Genomic DNA, 841 nt, shown 5'->3' on the forward strand with positions numbered 1-841 from the left:
TATATATATATATATATATACGCACGCACGCACGCGTATTTCTTTCACTCTCCCTCTGTGTGGGTGACCGTGTGCATTCACGCTCGCCGAGTGTCGTACATCTTTCTCTCTCTCTCACTTTCTCACCGCCTGTGCGCGCAGTATACGTGTCTCTTGACGGTATTGATCATCCCGTGGAGGAACGTGCAGCCTTTGCTGCTGCCGCTGCTGCTGCTGCACCTCCGCCGGCCTAACACGCATCAAGGGGAGGGCGCAAGGGTGTATACAAGGCACAGAGCTAGCAGAAGACACACCTGCACACACGCAGCACACGAGGGGCGATGGGGAAGTCGGAGGGCATCCGCATTTTTCTCCGCATCCGCCCCGTCGCAAAGCGACTGCCGCCTAGCGGCGCCGGCAGGGAGGACGCCGCGCTCACCACGTACGCCGTGGATCACACCTTCGACAACTCAAAGGTGCACTTCCACGTTGACCGCCGTGCTGAAAACGATGTGGTGAACAACGCGCTGGAGGACTACCGCTTCACCTTCCGCCGCGCCTTCGAGCCGGCGGCGACGCAGGAGGAGGTCTTCAACGTCGTCGCGAAGGACTGCGTGCTGGCGGCGCTCGATGGCTACAACAGCACCATCTTCGCCTACGGCCAGACAGGCAGCGGCAAGACGTACAGCATCACCGGCGGCGCGGAGAGTTACAACGACCGCGGCATCATCCCACGCGCGCTGGCGCTCATCTACGACGAGGTGGCGCGGCGCCAGCAGGAGAGCAGCTGCAGCGTCGCCGTGTCGTACCTGCAGATATACAACGACAGGGGGCAGGACCTGCTCAACCACGGCCGCGACGC

The 841-nt window shown here is 61.6% G+C and overlaps 1 protein-coding gene across 1 annotated transcript; it reads left to right on the plus strand.

The window, feature by feature from the left end:
* Positions 1 to 320: 320 nt before the first annotated feature.
* On the plus strand, positions 321 to 839 carry DQ04_09561020 (kinesin; the record flags this gene model as incomplete). Its single annotated transcript, XM_009315978.1, has 1 exon — positions 321 to 839. A coding segment is annotated over one exon (519 nt), but the record flags the coding sequence as incomplete, so codon positions are not given.
* Positions 840 to 841: the final 2 nt, after the last annotated feature.

The sequence above is a fragment of the Trypanosoma grayi genome (genome assembly GCF_000691245.1).
Source record: "Trypanosoma grayi strain ANR4 Tgr_956_V1, whole genome shotgun sequence".
NCBI lineage: Eukaryota > Euglenozoa > Kinetoplastea > Trypanosomatida > Trypanosomatidae > Trypanosoma > Trypanosoma grayi.